At 44.0% G+C, this 15,525-nt stretch overlaps 1 protein-coding gene across 11 annotated transcripts in view; it reads right to left on the bottom strand.

Moving 5' to 3' along the window:
• Positions 1-1,350: 1,350 nt before the first annotated feature.
• Positions 1,351-15,525, bottom strand: part of LOC121555165 (nebulin) — a 101,817-nt gene continuing 87,642 nt past the window's right edge. For 8 of the 11 annotated variants that reach the window (XM_041868977.1, XM_041868982.1, XM_041868981.1 and 5 more), the window contains 11 exons: positions 15,225-15,329; positions 12,495-12,608; positions 12,033-12,137; positions 11,738-11,842; positions 5,201-5,293; positions 4,605-4,712; positions 4,168-4,354; positions 3,952-4,044; positions 3,615-3,755; positions 2,734-2,837; positions 1,351-2,445 (listed from right to left, as the gene is read on the bottom strand). In XM_041868977.1, coding sequence (XP_041724911.1) covers positions 2,272-2,445; positions 2,734-2,837; positions 3,615-3,755; positions 3,952-4,044; positions 4,168-4,354; positions 4,605-4,712; positions 5,201-5,293; positions 11,738-11,842; positions 12,033-12,137; positions 12,495-12,608; positions 15,225-15,329 — 1,329 coding nt within the window. In that variant the 3' untranslated portion in view covers positions 1,351-2,271. Of the gene's footprint in view, positions 2,446-2,733; positions 2,838-3,614; positions 3,756-3,951; positions 4,045-4,167; positions 4,355-4,604; positions 4,713-5,200; positions 5,294-6,565; positions 7,312-11,737; positions 11,843-12,032; positions 12,138-12,494; positions 12,609-14,412; positions 14,516-15,224; positions 15,330-15,525 lie in introns of those variants that run through there. The other 3 variants (XM_041868980.1, XM_041868984.1, XM_041868985.2) reach the window with 3 other exon arrangements.

Here is a 15,525-nt window from a genome sequence, read left to right as displayed (position 1 = left end):
AGTACATCAGGAGACGTGGAGGAGGGCAACAACCCAGCAGCAGGACCGCTACCTCCGCCTTTGTGCAAGGAGGAGCAGGAGGAGCACTGCCAGAGCCCTGCAAAATGACCTCCAGCAGGCCACAAATGTGCATGTGTCTGCTCAAACGGTCAGAAACAGACTCCATGAGGGTGGTATGAGGGCCCGACGTCCACAGGTGGGGGTTGTGCTTACAGCCCAACACCGTGCAGGACGTTTGGCATTTGCCAGAGAACACCAAGATTGGCAAATTCGCCACTGGCGCCCTGTGCTCTTCACAGATGAAAGCAGGTTCACACTGAGCACGTGACAGAGTCTGGAGACGCCGTGGAGAACGTTCTGCTGCCTGCAACATCCTCCAGCATGACCGGTATGGCGGTGGGTCAGTCATGGTGTGGGGTGGCATTTCTTTCCTCCATGTGCTCGCCAGAGGTAGCCTGACTGCCATTAGGTACTGAGATGAGATCCTCAGACCCCTTGTGAGACCATATGCTGGTGCGGTTGGCCCTGGGTTCCTCCTAATGCAAGACAATGCTAGACCTCATGTGGCTGGAGTGTGTCAGCAGTTCCTGCAAGAGGAAGGCATTGATGCTATGGACTGGCCCGCCCGTTCCCCAGACCTGAATCCAATTGAGCACATCTGGGACATCATGTCTCGCTCCATCCACCAACGCCACGTTGCACCACAGACTGTCCAGGAGTTGGCGGATACTTTAGTCCAGGTCTGGGAGGAGATCCCTCAGGAGACCATCCGCCACCTCATCAGGAGCATGCCCAGGCGTTGTAGGAAGGTCATACAGGCACGTGGAGGCCACACACACTACTGAGCCTCATGACTTGTTTTAAGGACATTACATCAAAGTTGGATCAGCCTGTAGTGTGGTTTTCCACTTTAATTTTGAGGGTGACTCCAAATCCAGACCTCCATGGGTTGATACATTTGATTGAATTTTTGTGTGATTTTGTTGTCAGCACATTAAACTATGTAAAGAAAAAAGTATTTAATAAGATTTTCATTCATTCAGATCTAGGATGTGTTTAAGTGTTCACTTAATTTTTTTGAGCAGTGTATTTGTAGGATTTGTTTTCTCATCTATAAAACAGCCCCAAAAAAAACATTACTGACTCATCTGCACTTGATTTCATCTTGTCAGGTTCTTTTGTGTCAATATCAGTTATTGTTGATGTACCTTTAATCAATAAGCAAGCTGCTAAAGTGGTCTCTGGCTCTGTATTTTGAACTGGTAGAAAACCATTGCTGTAGGAAATGTAGCTAAGTTAAAGTGGAGAGAGGCCACAAGGTAGAGAAATAAGAACACAAGACCGCAGTAGTGCAGAAGCTTGGTGTTTTATTATCTACTGATCAAAGGTATTTGACTTCTTTTACCCCCAGACCTAGGTAATCGGAGGAAACAAAACACATGCAATGAGTGGCCAGCCTTCGGCCACTTCAGGAGGGAAGAGGCTTGTCTCTTAGAACTCTCAAGAAACTGGGGTGTATTCAGGGACGTGAAACGCTCTGAACGTTGCAGATAGAAATAGAATAGGGAATTGTCAGCTCTATTCATTCTCTGATAGACAATCATATCTGTTCTACACTACATTTTTATCTGAACGTTCTGTAATGTTACATCCTCCGGAACAGACCCCTGGTTTGAGGTATGTTGGATGATACCTCGTAAGGTTAGCAAGGTCACACATCTTTTAGTCTTTTCTTCATCTTTCATCAACCACTTGTGGTCTTAAGTGATTTAAACCATTTTATTTATTCTCTCCATACGTTACACTTTCCTATCATTCATATGCTTCACTTTTCCATCACAGCAAAGTTTGAATTGCATGTAAGCCCATCTGTTTTTGTGTGAAAGTTAATGTTCAGTAAAGTTTTTCAAAAACATTTAACTGACATTGATTAAATGGGCTTTTCGTCATATTGTTCTTTCAAGACAAGGTCTTGGAAAAGGATTAACATTCTTATACAGTAGTCTATGTAGATATGTATAAATATTTATACATTCCAGCTTCTCATGTCACATCCACAGGGGATCGGGAAACAGGCATCGACAACAATTGCATGTAGACAATATACTATAGAAGGCTACTAATAATACAGCTACTAAAATCTAATATAAGCGATCGTCTACACATAACAGGTTTAAGACGCGACAGATTCAGCCGTAGATGGCGGCCAATCAGGTAGCCAGGTGGATGTGTCTCACCCACTCCGGGGGGAGGGGTGGGTGGGCCTTGTCTTTAGATTGCCTCAACGTAATTGGCCGGCAGCATGCCAGTCTTGCCTGAGCGCTGCACAGTGCCGTACATCCAGCCCTCGTCGATGGACTGCACGTTCACGATGACATCACCGTCCTTGAAGGAGACCTCGTCCATGTCGGCAGAGGAGTAGTCGTACATGGCACGCACAGTTTTCTGAACGGGACAAAACATATATTTGAGTAATGATGGCTGATATAGAGAACGCATCGGATAGCTTCATGGTAGTGGGTAATGCACAACTACCCCCTTAAAGGAATTTGCCCAAAACTCCTCCCTGTTTCTCTGGCATCTCCCTTCTCAATGTGGAGGCAATACAATTCTAATTATGTTTCACAGTCAGTCACAACATCGGCAGCCAATAAATAGACCTAACTGATGACTGGTTGCCACGGTAATGATCTATGTCCTGTGAGCCTGGTACAGTCAAAGTACAGTACTCACCCCGGTGGTGGAAGGGTGGGAGGGGACAGAGGACACGGTGGTCTGCTGGGTGGCTACAGAGGAAGACCTCTGCTGCAGCTCCACGGTCTTGGCGTGTGTGTAGCCTGCAGGAGGCGATAGGAAAGACATTAGTCAAGTCAGCTGTCAAAGTTAGGATGAGGGTTAGGTATGGATACTTCTTCCATAGAGGGCTGGGCACAGGGCACTGACTGTACCAAGTACTGAAGAGGCTTGAATATAAAGGTCTCACATCTACACTGAGTGTTAAAAACACGAGGAACACCTGCTCTTTCCATGACAGACTGACCAGGTGAAAGCTATGATCCCTTATTGATGTCACTTGTTAAATCCAAAGATGAAGGGGAGGAGACAGGTTAAAGAAGGATTTTTAAGCCTTGAGACAACTGAGACATGGATTGTGTGCCATTCAGAGGGTGAATAGGCAAGACAAAATATTTGAGTGCCTTTGAACGGGGTATGGTAGTAGGTGCCAAGCACACCGGTTTGAGTGTGTCAAGAACTGCAACACAGCTGGGTTTTTCACGCTCAACAGTTTTCCGTGTGTATCAAGAATGGTCCACCTCCCAAAGGACATCCAGCCAACTTGACACAACTGTGGGAAGCATTGGAGTCAACATGGGCCAGCATCCCTGTGGAACGCTTTCGACACCTTGTAAAGTCCATGCCCCGACGAATTGAGGCTGTTCTGAGGGCAAAGGTGGAGGAGGGTGCAACTCAATATTAGGAAGGTGCTCCTAATGTTTTGTGTACTCAGTGTATAGGGACATTTTTTTACATCAAGTGGTCCAAAGTGGTTTGGTGGTATGATTGAGAGCAGAGCAGCCCCCATGTGTAAGGTGGATCTACTACAGTAGACCTACCCATAGAGGAGGTAGCGAAGCCGTTGCTGTACAGGGACATGTGGTGGGCTGGGTCCTCAGACACCTCAGACTTCTCATCACCAACACCACTCATAGCGCTGGTGGAGCGGGAGTGCTCCTTGCTGCGACGCTGGGCTTGGACTGTCACACAGAGGGCAGAGTTCAGGGTTCAACAAAACCTAATAATATTGGTTGCACTTTATATTGAATGAATAGGCCATTATAAATGATTATACATTATTATGAATAAGATCATAATGCTTATAGTTGTTTATATGACAAATCAAAGCGTTTCCTGTGGATTATGCTGTTCAGGCGTGAGGCTTCTCTCTCTTACCTGACATCATGTGCAGACTCCTGGACTGGATGTTGTCCTCAGCAGGGTCATAGTCAAACACAGAGCCGGGGTTGGTGCGCCACACACGCAGATCTGAGGGTGAACAGACAGGTTTTACCAGCGGCTTAGAAAGGCTGTTACAACAGATCATATGGATGTACAATAATTGGTTTGTGTTTGTTTGTGGGTACAGCGTATGTGTGCTTGCGTGCGTACCAGTGACGGTCTCCTGTTCGTGCTCCACCACGCGTCTCTTCTCCATCTCGACCACACGTCTCTGGATACCACGGTAGGTGATGTCGCTGAACTCCTGGGTGTTCTTCTTCACGCGGTCCATCACAGGGTCAGAAGTGGTGGGAGTGAAGCTGCCCTTACTCTTCTCAAAGTCCTGGTGGTATTTCACCTGGTGGACAGAGAGCAGTGGGATGGTTTTACATCAGTAGGGAATGAGTAATCAACTTGGTATGGCATTTGTTATTACATTTTAATAAAGGACTCAGTGGAAAGACAATAGTTAAACTTTAGTGGTATGGTTTTACATTGGTATGAATTATGAAAGTGAGCAATTTTGTCTGGTATGTGTTATTACAAGAAAATGACTCTTTACAAGCCTACAAGAGATATTATAACATCTACAAAAACCATTGACTCACTCCAGAGATGTTGCGCTGGGTCTCCTTGACGCGTCTCATCTCAGGTGTGTCCAACACGAAGGCAGCCTTGCCCTGGACCTGCTTACGGAAGCTGTCAGAGTACAGCACCTGTGGGACGGCAGAGATGACAGCAGAGGAACAACGTGAGCACCAGAGTTAACGTCCTTTATCTGCTGAACCCGTGTGTGACAGATGGTGGCACAACAACAACAGATAGGGTCACTCTGATACGGGCTTATTATTGGGACCTCAGACGATATTAGCAGGGAGATTCAAACCTTCAGAGTGGGGGTGGATTAAGAGGGTCTGTCCCAATTCATAATGGAGTTAGGAGGGTGTGTTCCAATCCTTAATTGGGGTGTTGGGAGTGGGAGGAAGCCAGGGGAACAGGAGGAGTTGACTAGTTTCAATAACAAGGGAGAGGGTTAGCGATGATATACACATAGATGAGGAGAGCAGAGGACGACTACTGTAGATCCGATTAATATGATTAACTAAAGCCAGAAGAAGAAGAGGAGGGAGTTAGATGAGAGGGTTAACGTCGGTTCTAAAGGGTTCTAAAGGGGCACACAGGTCCTGGAGGACGGCTGGTGTACCGAGCTAATCTGTTCTTGGTTCCGTTTCGCTCTCTCCATCTCTGGAGTGAACACCTGGGGCGTTCCTTTGGCAGAACTGTCCTTATACAACACCTACAGGGCAGAAGCACAGCACCCCCCAGGGGACAGTGAGACACACTGCAACAATACAGACCAACCACACAATCCAATACACACTAAAACATCCCAGCCTCCACAGCATGGCAAGGATGTTAGTTGCCACACTAAAACAGGAGATAAAGTAGCACACGTCTTAAAGGCAGAACGCTGCTGTGGAGAGGAGATCAAACAAATAAAACGTTTTAAAAAATGGTCAAAATGTGAGGAAGTCATTTTGAAGAGGGTGTTTTAGCTGAGGTTAGAATGAAGGGAGAGTCAAAGATGATTTACTGAGGGCGGAAGGTGGATGGATAGATTGAAAGGAACGAGGAAGGAGGATGGAGGGAGAAGGATGGATGTGTTGTATTAGGATCAGTGTTGATTGTTGATGACAGGGGCTGAAGCGATAGAGAAGACAGTTTAAGGAGGTAAGGGAGGATCACGCTCACATCTCGACTAAACAGTGAGAAACACAGAAACACGTGTTGGCATTGGTTTCCTCTAGTACCGAGCTGATGTTCTTCTGCATCTCACGAACCCTCTTCACCTCTGGTAGGTCCGAGATGGCTGTGCCCCGACACAACGAGTCCTTGTACTTTATCTACCCATCAGATCAGCAGTATGGTCCCATACAGAAGAGAGATGATGTCACAACGGACAAACACACACAGAGAGAGCAACAGTAAACTAGAGACATCGGACAGCAGAGAACAGATGACAGGAAGCACTGTAGCTACAAATGACATTGAACTGTTAATAGCACACGGACAAGAACGTCTGCATAAGAATAAAGCTAGATTGAACACACGGGACACAGCAGCAACTTCAGCAAAATTATTACCTCTTCTAAAAAAATAGAGACTATTTAGATAGAAGCATGTAATCACAGGGAGGGGTTCCTCCACCAACATATTGTTTAGACATATTGTAGCTTCATGTTACCAGAGAACTTGACATGTTTCAATATTCTATTTTAAAATCATTGTCTACTTATAGTATGCTTCATTTTTATGTTAGGACATTTTTTAACAGATATAGGTTTTGGGCTAGGGTGAGATTGAAAAGGGTTGGACAGGGGAATTAAAGTGGGGTTGGAGTTGTACATGGGCTTGCGTAACAGGAGCAGGACAGACAGGAGTATATAAATCAATAAATGAATCAATCAATTGACTGATATACTCCTGTCCTGCTCCTGTTCATCAAGCCCCTGTACAACTATATGGACGGTAGATGGAGGGTAAAGAACCACACTATAAAACATTGTACCATGCTAATGTGTTGCTGGTTGCGTTTAACTCTGTCCATCTCTGGGGTGTCTGAGATAGCTGCTCCTCTTTGTACTGCATCTTTAAACAGTAACACAGAGACAACCAGTCAACAACAGGGTTTATTGCCCACCCAAATAAAAACTAAGGAGATTGTAAACTTATGAGGGCCGCCATAAAATGCATGCAAAGGTTTGGGTTATAGTTAGACTACCGTTTCAAATTCTCACAGCACTTCAGTAAAGAAAACTGAAGAAATAGAATTAAAAGACAAAAACATTTTATGATGAAGATTAATAGAAAAAAAAATGCAGAAGAAAAATCTAAAGGCAATTTGTTTGTCTGGTAGGAAACCAACAAATAGAAAACCAAGAAAACAAACAGGGGATGGATCTATTTAGGGCTTCAGTGTGGAGGACAAAGGAAGTTAAGTTATTTTTGTACCGCTAAGTTATTTTGAAGCACTAGGCTTCATCTTGGCACACAGAAGTCAAAGGTAAGGAGATTAACCACTGATGATTTAGGGGGCATTATTGGAGGTCAGTTAGGGGGTCATACGACAGAGAGGGTGAGAAGTTTTTTTGGGATTTGTTGGTTGGGAAATTATGGGGGGGCTCCTTTATGGGAGGGACTAGATAGAAACTAGAGTACCACGCTGATGTTCTTCTGCATCTCACGAACCCTCTTCACCTCCGGTAGGTCTGAGAAGGCTGTGCCCCGACACAACGAGTCCTTGTACTTTATCTACTATAGGTGTTCCATGAGGAACACAGAGACAGAGACAAAGCAAGACAGATAACAGATATAATGCACACACACACATACTGTACACTACATGCATACAGCAGCAAGGACGATGGCCTCACTGAAAACAGTGAGAATGCAGCTGGCACAAAGCAGGTAGCTAACACAGTCATGACATTTACATTGCATGTCAACAGCAGTTAAGTGCTTTTTCTTTTACAGAATATACTGCAAATTATATAACACTATGAACTGACTAGGGAACCTCTGAGCGAATGAAAGGTAGATATTTGGTTTAGTTTATTACAGATCTTAGATGTAATTCATTATTTGTATTGTTCTGATGAGTCTGGTGGCACAATGAACTCTGAGATTAGTACAAACTCTGCAAAACGGGGTTAAAAATTTGTAAAGAAAAATATTGTACTTATGTAGAGATTAAACCATTATATGTTTTTTGTTGTTGTGTTAATTCTGAGAACTTGGGGGAGGGTCAACATGGAGCCTATGGCATAGCGTAGACTGAGTGAAGATGTGCAGGGTCACACTATAGTGTGCCGTGCTAATGTTTGTCTGATTGCGTTTAACTCTGGGGTGTCTGACAGAGCTGTTCCTCCTCCCAAATCCTCTTTGTACTGAATCTTTAAACAGTAAGAGGAGGGGAAAAGTATTGAGCGACAATGAGTCTTTGTTTCTATCTGTTGAGAGGTTGGTTGAGTGATTTGTGCATAGCAACAGCAGGGAAAAGACAACGAGGCATACAACAGACAAAAACCTGACAGAAAACTTTTCTAGACGGCACATGACATTACAAGTATTAAAGCATTAAACCTGTTGGCTAAAAGTGTTACCATATACCGTATTTTCATAATGACACATAATGACATTGCTCAAACCAGAGGTTTAAAATCCCCCAAAAATATTAACCTAAAGGTTAAAGCTGCTACTTATAGGAAAAATACAGAAACACAAGTTTGGCTAGGATTAATCTCTCACTATCTATCATAATATCTAGATTATCTACATCAAAAGGGCTGCATATCAGGGAATGTTAACTTTCAGTTCAAGAGGGTAAAACTATTTAAATAAATAAATAAAAAATAAGAAAGGGGTGGAAAAGAAAGAAGTGAAAATATGTTATTAGAAAAGGTGAAACATATATATGTTTTAATACTCATGGAGCAGTAGGTATACCGAACTGAAATTCTTTGAATTCTCTTTAACACAAAGCATTTCAGGTGTGTCCTTTATTGATGACACTTTGCCCTTAACGTTTTTAAGGTGGTCTGTCTGCTACTGAAGCTACAGGGAAAAGAGCACAAGTGCAGTTAAAATGTCTGCCAATAACAAAAATTTATTTTGAAAAAAAGCAACAACCATGATAAAACAATGGCTCTATAATAAATATGTGAAACATTACAAAGCTATACCTCGTATACTGCCAAATCAAATCAAATCCAAGTTTACTGGTTGCGTACACAGACTCGCAGATGTTATCGCAGGTGCAGCGAAATGCTAATGTTTCTAGCTGCCGATAGTAAATGCACAAACAGCATGGTCTAAACTGCTAAACCTCCTTTACTATGGCTGATCTAATAAGCCATTCTGTTACCACATACACTGAACACAAATATAAACGCAACACGCAACAATTTCAAAGATTTTCCTGAGTTACAGTTCATATAAGGAAATCAGTCAATTGAAATGAATTCATTAGACCCTAATCTATGGATTTCACATGATTGGGAATACAGATATACATCTGTTGGTCACAGATACCTTTAAAAAAATGGGCCTCACAATGGGCCTCAGGATCTCGTCACGGTATCTCTGTGCGTTCAAATTGCCATCGATAAAATGCAATTGTGTTCGTTGTCCGAAGCTTATGCCTGCCCATACTGTAACCCCACCGCCACCATGGGGCACTCTGTTTACAACGTTGACATCAGCAAATCGCTCACCCACACAATGCCATACATGTGGTCTATGGTTGTGAGGCCTGTTGGACGTACTGCCAAATTCTCTAGAACAACATTGGAGGCGGCTTGTGTGACAAAACTGCACATTTTAGAGTGGCCTTTTATTGACCCCAGCACAAGGTGCACCTGTGTAATGATCATGCTGTTTAATCAGCTTCTTGATATGCCACACCTGTCAGGTGGATGGATTATCTTGGCTAATAAGAAATGCTCACTAACAGGGATGTAAACAGATTTGCGCATAAAATTTGAGCGAAATAAGTGTTTTTTGCAAATGGAAAATTTCTGGGACCTTTTATTTCAGCTCATGAAACATGGGACCAACACTTTACATGTTGCGTTTATATTTTTGTTCAGTGTAGACTAAATTATGCAATTAGCTACTGTACTTTCCAACGACAACAAAAAGTATTGAGCCTGGCTTTTCTGAATCAGTTAGGTCAACATTCACAAGGCCGCAGGGCCAGACGGATTACCAGGACGTGTACTCCGAGCATGTGCTGACCAACTGGCAAGTGTCTTCACTGACATTTTCAACATGTCCCTGACTGAGTCTGTAATACCAACATGTTTCAAGCAGACCACCATAGTCCCCGTGCCCAAGGACTCTAAGATAACCTGCCTAAATGACTACCGACCCGTAGCACTGACGTCTGTAGCCATTAAGTGCTTTGAAAGGCTGGTCATGGCTCACATCAACAGCATTATCCCAGAAACCCTAGACCCACTCCAATTTGCATACCGCCCCAACAGATCCACAGATGATGCAATCTCTATTGCACTCCACACTGCCCTTTCCCACCTGGACAAGAGGAACACCTACGTGAGAATGCTATTCATTGACTACAGCTCAGCATTCAACACCATAGTGCCCTCAAAGCTCATCACTAAGCTAAGGATCCTGGGACTAAACACCTCCCTCTGCAACTGGATCCTGGACTTCCTGACGGGCCGCCCCCAGGTGGTAAGGGTAGGTAACAACACATCTGCCACACTGATCCTCAACACAGGGGCCCCTCAGGGGTGCGTGCTCAGTCCCCTCCTGTACTCCTTGTTCACCCATGACTGCATGGCCAGGCACGACTCCAACACCATCATTAAGTTTGCCGACGACACAACAGTGGTAGGCCTGATCACCGACAACGATGAGACAGCCTATAGGGAGGAGGTCAGAGACCTGGCCGTGTGGTGCCAGGATAACAACCTCTCCCTCAACGTGACCAAGACAAAGGAGATGATTGTGGACTACAGGGAAAAAAAAGAGGACTGAGCACGCCCCCCATTCTCATCGACGGGGCTGTAGTGGAACAGGTTGAGAGCTTCAAGTTCCTTGGTGTCCACATCACCAACGAACTATCATGGTCCAAACACACCAAGACAGTCGTGAAGAGGGCACGACAAAGCCTATTCCCCCCTCAGGAGACTGAAAAAGATTTGGCATGGGTCCTCAGATCCTCAAAAAATTCTACAGCTGCACCATCGAGAGCATCCTGACTGGTTGCATCACCGCCTGGTATGGCAACTGCTTGGCCTCCGACCGCAAGGCACTACAGAGGGTAGTGCGTACGGCCCAGTACATCACTGGGGCCAAGCTTCCTGCCATCCAGGACCTCTATACCAGGCGGTGTCAGAGGAAGGCCCTCAAAATTGTCAAAGACTCCAGCCACCCTAGTCATAGACTGTTCTCTCTGCTACCGCACGGCAAGCGGTACCGGAGTGCCAAGTCTAGGTCCAAAAGACTTCTCAACAGCTTCTACCCCCAAGCCATAAGACTCCTGAACAGCTAATCATGGCTACCCAGACTATTTGCACTGCCCCACCACCCCATCCTTTTACGCTGCTGCTACTCTGTTAATTATTTAAGCATAGTCACTTTAACTCTACCCACATGTACATATTACTTCAACTACCTCAACTAGCCGGTGCCCCCGCACATTGACTCTGCACCGGTACCCCCCTGTATATATAGCCTCCTTACTGTTATTTTATTTTACTTCTGCTCTTTTTTTCTCAACACTTTTTTTGTTGTTGTTTTATTTTTACTTTCTTGTTAAAAATAAATGCACTGTTGGTTAAGGGCTGTAAGTAAGCATTTCACTGTAATGTCTGCACCTGTTGTATTCGGCGCATGTGGCCAATAAAATTTGATTTGATTTGATTTGAGATAATAAACATCATGTACATATGCTGCTGGTTTCTATTAGTTCAGACAGCACAACACAACAGACGCCCATAAAGAAACAATTAACATATAAATGTATATAAAGTATTGAAGGTAATACTTTAAAGTCAAGACACTGACGACGCACAGAGAGACACTTTGCTGCCACTGACTGGCATGGGGACATGATGAACCTGAGACCTGGAACCTAGGCCTTGGCTCCAAACGGAGGGTTCTAAAACGGAAGGTTCTAAAATGGAATGGAGGGTTTTAAAAGGCTTCTACTTACAGTGCTGAAGTTCTTCTGATTCTCACGGACTCTCATCATCTCAGGGGTGTCCAGGACGGGCACATAGTGAGACATGCACTTCTCAGCCTCCTCCCTGTACTTTTTCTGTTGGACACAGTACACACAGAGAGAGAGCCGACACATAAGAGCTTGGTCATTCAACTCTGATGTCAATTTATTCAAAGCATATTAGTCTATATCATTCAAATCGATGCAAAATTAATCTATATAGTATATGGAGAGTTTATGTACACTGTTTCTAGACATCCATAGTAGTTTGGAGCATTCCTCTTACCTGGCTGACAATGTTCCTGATATTCTGTGCGTGGAGGATGTCAGGGGTGTCGATAACACTAGTGTAGCTAGCCCTGTCCGCCTCAGCAGTCTGCTTGTACTTTTGCTGAGGAGGGACACAAACTGCAGCTCAGAAACACACTCTTTGTTAAATAACATCTACATGCACTGATGGAGAGTGTCTTTCAGTATACTTGGTACAGTACACAATTACAGCATTGAAAGCAATGAACATAACGATGTGGTTATGATTATAGTGTGCATTCATTACATGTAAAATAGCTATACAGCAACTCAAGTATAACGAAGACAGTTGGACAATATGAAATATATTCTAGGTTAAGAAACTGCTTCTCTGGTAGTTATCATCTAAAAACATGGCTATAATGTACAATGCTTTTTGAAATTACTGGACTTATTACAAAACAAGGGTTTCTTGGCCCAAGAACCCAGTCCCACTGACCGAGCTGAGGATGTCTGTAGCGTTCCTAGCCCTCATGAAGTCTGGGGTGTCTGTAGCCAAAGCCAACATCCCCTTGCCCTTGATCTCTGTCTCCAATGTCTTCTTGTACTCTCTCTGCAAACAGCCACATTACACACAGTCAAGTCAAACACAATACTATTTATAGTGAGTATTCAAAATAACTACTGGATATTATGTCACATTTGTTTAGGGGCTGCAGAACCAGAAACGTCACAGGTTAAAACATCTTCAGTTAAGGGGATGATTAAGGAGCATCACAAACCAACAGGAAAATATAATGGGATCAAGTTACAAGTGAGGGAGTGTGATGTGAGACAGGAAGGGTCCACTCAGAGCTGAAAGACAGAAGAACGTTTAGTATGAATCTCAGTGATGTAGTGTAAGTTGTTTCAGACACCATATTATCTGGTTAACCTGGGGAACTACTAGCCTGGTGCCAGGTCTGTTTGTGCTGTCTTGCCAACTCCTGTAGTCACTGTCACCATTGGAGTTGGCAAGACAGCACAAACAGATCTGAAACCAGGCTCGGGGAACTACACTACTAGCCCCACAACTACGTTGGAAACACATTAGTGATGTCATTAGCCAGCGCCAAGAAGTAAACCAGCTGCCTGGTTAGTTAGGTGATGAAGCAGGAAGAGGAGGAGGAGAAGAAGCAGAGGAAGAGGGGGATGAGTGAGGGATTGGAGAAGTCTGTTCCATCTGTAGCAGTCCTTCCTGACTCAGGATAGCAGTAGCGTTCCTTGCTCAGGAGTTTCCTCAAAAACGGTTAGCCCTTTACCCTTCACCCCCTCCTCTAGATCCCTCCTGTACTCTCTCTATGGGGCGGAAGGAAGAACAGAGAGACTACAGAGAGACAGGCAGGGCAACACAGGCAGGGCACACAGACAGGACCCGGTACAGGCTCAGGTGGCAAGCAGTACCGCTCACCCATAGAGCTCAAAGCCACCAAGTCTCGCCTTCAGATTATAACAGAACAGTTCTGGTTTTGGTTGACAAATGTATAGACAAATATTGAGTTTTTTTACAATAAGTATTATGACCAATTAGACATTGGAAAGATATTGGTGAGTTTGGTAAGCAGCCTGATAAAAAAACAATCCCATTTTATCTGATAGGACAATAGGACAATAAATACCCATAGAATATTTGGTACAAGACAGTTTGTTCATATGGCTCTTTGTCAAACGCACTCATCCCTACATTTCATTAGGGCATTATGCACAACAAACACAGGAAACAGGGTTAATTTAAAAGGCCAAACCAGACAGAAAAACCAGACAGACAAAGCAGACAAATGCAGACAGTTGTTTTGCACCAAAACTCCAGTAGTGTCCTAATAGATGGAGGGAATGAGTGAGAACTAAACCGGTCAGGATGTCAACATAGACGACAGTGCAGACATGACAATAAAACAAATTCTACAACTAAAACAGTCATGCAGCATTACTATGGTACTATAAAAAATGAGAAAAGGTGTATTTATTACGTGTAAAGTAATAGAGTGTATTATCTTCAGGTGGTGAACCATGCAAGCTGACCACACGTGGGATTAAAAGGAGGGTTGTGGTGGTTGTGGTGGTCTTAGTACGATTACCAGGAGGAGGAGGAGGAACAGGAGGAGAAGAAGGAGGGCTGTGGTGGTTGTGGTGGTCTTAGTACGATTACCAGGAGTGGGTGAAGAGGAGGAGAAGGAGGAGGAGGAACAGGAGGAGGAGGAACAGGAGGAGGAGGAACAGGAGGAGGAGGAGAAGGAACAGGAGGAAAAGAAGGAGGGCTGTGGTGGTTGTGGTGGTCTTAGTACGATTACCAGGAGGAGGAGGAGGAACAGGAGGAGGAGGAGGAACAGGAGGAGGGGTACAAAAGGTGGTAAATGCCCGTTCGTTACCTCGCTGGCTATTTTGGTGGCATGTCTGACATGTAACATGGCAGGGGTGACCTCCAGGCCTGAGAGGTTCTTTCCCTTTATGGACTCCTCATATTCCTTATGACAGACACAGCTGATAGACAACGTAGAACATGCAAGCTGAGTAAGTCCACAGTCACAATGCAAGCTTCACCTCAATCTTCTTACTGAAAACAAATCAGCTGTGTATTGCTCTACGCATGACCACAGTATACCTCTGATGTGTGTAGTGTTTTTGTACACACAATATAATATTTGAAACCTTTATGTGTTTGTGCATGTATAATAGTGCTCATTTCTGTATGGAGCCAAGCCTTCTTCAGCAGTCAATAGTAAAAAAGAAATCCCTATATTAAATCAACGAGTATGGTAAGTCTTCTGTTTTGTGTCAGTCTGTCTGTGCACTAGCAGGGAGACATGATTACCGGACAGACATCCAGTACCGTACCTTAACCCTGGATCATCAGAGGAACAGTTGGCTTTCTGAACTTACAGTACATCATGTGTCAGTGCCATACAAGTCTATCATAGGCGCTAGTACCAGTGCTTACCTTTCATATCAAATTACACATTGGAAAAGTACATTTCACAGACATTGTAGTTACACTTATTGAGGACAGACAACAGTTTACAGAATCTCCAAATACCACCCCAAAAATACAGTACAGATACAATGTCAGACAAAAACAGTTGAATGTTCCATGTTCTCTTTTGAGCATCAGCGAAACTCTAAACTGCAAAGTAGAATTGTTGTTTGGAACAACAGTTAGATATTGGGTTGAAACTATAGAATCTGTATTTACCGCGCTCTGCATGTGCTGGGCCTCCTTAGCCGTCACATAGGTGGGGGTCTCGAAGTCCAGCATGGCCTTTCCTTTAGCCTTCTCATACTTCTCCTTGTACTTCACCTGTCGGACAAACAGGAGTCAGACAAATATATTCACAATATCATAGGCTCTAAATGTATTTATTTAATAAATATGACTAAATAGGCCATGTAATGTTACCATTGAGGCCTAAAAGATACCAACTGGGGTAATTTTAACATCATAAGAGTGTAACAAGGTGTAACATGGTGTCTTCAGAGCACACACTGACAGGGTT

The sequence above is a fragment of the Coregonus clupeaformis genome, chromosome 40 (assembly GCF_020615455.1).
Source record: "Coregonus clupeaformis isolate EN_2021a chromosome 40, ASM2061545v1, whole genome shotgun sequence".
NCBI classification, from domain to species: domain Eukaryota; kingdom Metazoa; phylum Chordata; class Actinopteri; order Salmoniformes; family Salmonidae; genus Coregonus; species Coregonus clupeaformis.
The sequence above is the reverse complement of the archived record's forward strand: the minus strand, read 5'-3'. Positions and strand labels throughout refer to the sequence as shown.